The sequence below is a fragment of the Octopus bimaculoides genome, chromosome 20, assembly GCF_001194135.2.
Source record: "Octopus bimaculoides isolate UCB-OBI-ISO-001 chromosome 20, ASM119413v2, whole genome shotgun sequence".
In the NCBI taxonomy this organism is placed as follows: Eukaryota; Metazoa; Mollusca; class Cephalopoda; order Octopoda; family Octopodidae; genus Octopus; species Octopus bimaculoides.
Window position 1 is genome coordinate 35,666,664 of NC_069000.1, and position 3,339 is coordinate 35,670,002.

The 3,339-nt window shown below is 34.5% G+C and overlaps 1 protein-coding gene across 1 annotated transcript in view; it reads left to right on the forward strand.

Moving 5' to 3' along the window:
• LOC106877389 (sodium- and chloride-dependent glycine transporter 2) overlaps positions 1-3,339 on the forward strand; it is a 32,225-nt gene that overhangs the window by 7,321 nt on the left and 21,565 nt on the right. Inside the window, exon 6 of the mRNA XM_052975133.1 lies at positions 1,484-1,618. Coding sequence (XP_052831093.1) covers positions 1,484-1,618 — 135 coding nt within the window. The remainder of the gene's footprint in view (positions 1-1,483; positions 1,619-3,339) is intronic.

The following is a 3,339-nucleotide window of genomic DNA, read 5'->3' on the forward strand; positions in this document are numbered from 1 at the left end:
TATGTATCCCTTTCTCTCTCTCTCCCTCTCCCTCTTTAACTCTTACTCTCTATATTTTTATGTTGAGCGCGTGTGTAAGAATTGCGTTCCAGGTAGAAGGGATGAAATATAAAAGTTGCTAGAAACAACAGCCAAATCTCCCTTAAATCACACAAAGTAAACGGAATTTTAAAAATCTAATTACTGCACTGGAAAGTTCACATCGAGAAAATTCCATTGATGTAAAAATTTTTACGAAAAAGTGGAAAATGTGGATTTCTATAAACATTCAAAAAGGCTTCACACAAACACACAACTTCAGATTTATATATTAAGATATATATAAATTTTTGCTTCGTGAAAACGTTAAGGTCGCCTAGGATCAATTTGGATGTCCGGTTGTGTTTTGTGTTTTGTTTTTCGTTCTACCCATGGTTGTTTTATGATTTGATTTAACATGTTTCCTTATCAGTGTAAAGCATATTACATTCATTTATTTTTTATTCTTTGTAAGTCATTTTATCACTTACACGAGAAGTGTTCTTCGTTATAACCCAAGTTTCTCTGTATAAGAGTAGCGAATGACAACTACCAAGATGTATTCTAGTCAAAATAAGCGAAACTAAGATTAAAAACGAGGTACTTTTGACAAGTCACCTGACAAGACACATCTGCATCAATAATGCACTACAACTGTTTGTACAGCATCTCACCCGCGATGCACCGATGCACGATGTGTCGAAACAATCGTAGTGAATAATAGTCTCGTGAATTTCATTTTCTTTCTCTCGTATTTCACACACACATATATATACGTGAATATCGAACAATGGCAATGAGTACTCAACACTGCATTGCTGGATAAAGATTCTTTATTTGTGCATTAAGGCTACCGTTGGCTTCCTGTTAAGGAATACTTCAACAATTATCAAACCAATCCCATGGAACATCGGTGTTTGTCTCCATTTTGGATTAATCCAATATAAAATACATGTATATACGTTTATATGTATGTAAAAAGATAGATAGATAGATAGATAGATAGATAGATAGATAGATAGATAGATAGATAGATAGATAGATAGATATTTTATATGTATGTGAGTATGTATGTATAAACATGTGTCATTGATTACTCCATCTTCTGCAAACACTGTGAAACCTATGCACCGCTTGTGAGGTCATTATACGAACGAAACATGTCAATAATTGTTTACGTTTTCAGAAAACAGTATTTTTCATTGGCAAATATTGCCTTCATTTCTCCACATAGCATAATTATTTCTAGTTAGCATTTTATGATCTTTGTAGTAACACGTTAACACTGTCTTCAACACAAGTGCATAACATTGGCTTGGTAAGGGTGGTCGTGTGCCAAATTGTTCTTCTCGTAATTTTGCCTTATTTTTCGTGTGTTGTATTTTTATCCTTCCATGCTACCACATAATTTTGAGATTGCAATGAAGAAATAATTTGTCTCTTTTTTCACTGTTTATTTTTTAAGGTTGTTTACTTCACCGCTCTTTTCCCATATTTTGTGCTCTTGGCGTTGTTAATACGAGGTTCCACTCTTGAAGGATCATTAGACGGTGTTAAATACTACTTAACACCGAAATGGCACAAACTGACCGATTCCTCAGTGAGTACATCACATCTTTCCTCCATTTCTATCGATTGATCTATTTATCTGACCACACATACATACACACGCACACACACACGCACACACACACGCACACACACATATATATATATATCATAAATGAACATGAATAGAAATGTTGTTCAAATTATGTTATGTACGTTTCTATAGAATGGATATTTGTTGCTTATTAATGTATTACATCAAAAAACCACATAACCAGATCATTTGATCAAACTTCTTTGTACACTTGCCAGGTGTGTGCGTGTGTTTGTGTGTGTATGTGTGTGCGCGCACATGCGTGTTATGTTTGTGTGTAGCATGTGCATGTGCTTGCCTACATGTACATACATGCATACATATCTAATTATAAATAGATGAAAGTTTGATTTTCTTATTATGCGGGTATGGCAAATCAATATGTGAGAAATAAACTATTTTATCCAGTTAATAATTCGTTGTATTAGGGTGTTATTCTCTGGAGAAACAAAGTTCACGTCTTCTAGTGATATTTATTTAGTGGGTGGTGAGTTCTATATAATAAAAAAAAAGAACAGCTACTTTCATTAATGAGATTGTGAGTGAGATGTACTGCTGAGTTTCTGAATGTATATGTATGTTGTGAGAATATTTTTTTAGGAAATTTTCAGTAAGGCTAGATGAGGACTAAACTACTGCTCTTCTTCAATCGTTTGAATGACCATTAACGTGAAAATCAAAGTAGCAATTCAAGCGGCTTCAGCTTCCAAACGATTGTTTGATTAGTTGTTCGGTCAACCAATCAGTTCAATTTGTCGAAGTCCTTTCGTTGCCATTCGTGACCTCATTTATAACATGCTCTCTCTATCTATCTATGTATCTATCGATTGATCTATCTATCTGTCTATACATACATGAATACATACATACATACATACATACATACATACATGCATACACACACACACACACACACACACACACACACACACACACACATACACACATCATAAATCAATATGAATAGAAACGTTCAAATTAGACAGCAAACCAATTGACAAATAAAGAAGTTAAATAGAACCAGCGCGTGTGCTGATTATTGGCATGATGACCCTCTTGGAGAAACGTTTCCGAAAAACCAAGGATGATTTTTATCATTCATGTGCACCAGCACAAAACTGTAATTGAGTACTTAAGACAAGACTTTGAATGTAAAATGAAGAACTAATTCTATGTTTTCAGTCTGTCTTCAAACGAAATAAACATACTACTGAATAAGAATATCATCAAGAACATGTATTAAGCATTATGGCTGAAAGAACTGCAATCGTATGGTAACTTCTCAAAGGCATTTGATTGCGTAAACAAGAAATGTCACAAATTTCTATGATGAGAAGAATTGGTTCGTTAACGCTATTGTTCAGTGCCTATGTCCTTACTCCTTCCGGAAACACTAATGAATCTGAGACATCTTCAGGTGTCCTTCGTAGTGACACACACCTTACCGTTGCATGATTGTTATGAATTAAGTAATGCGTAAGTCTCTGTTGCAAGAAGCTGGATACACTGTCAGGAAAAATTTGTCCAAGAGATTTACTGCTGTATGACTGCTTGTATGAATCTTTACTGATTATGACAGCAATTTTAAGTGATACCCCCTTCACGACTCAAAGACGACTGACAAGTTTCGAAATTATATCGGCCAAATTGGGACTAAAATATTGAGTTGTCAGATAAAT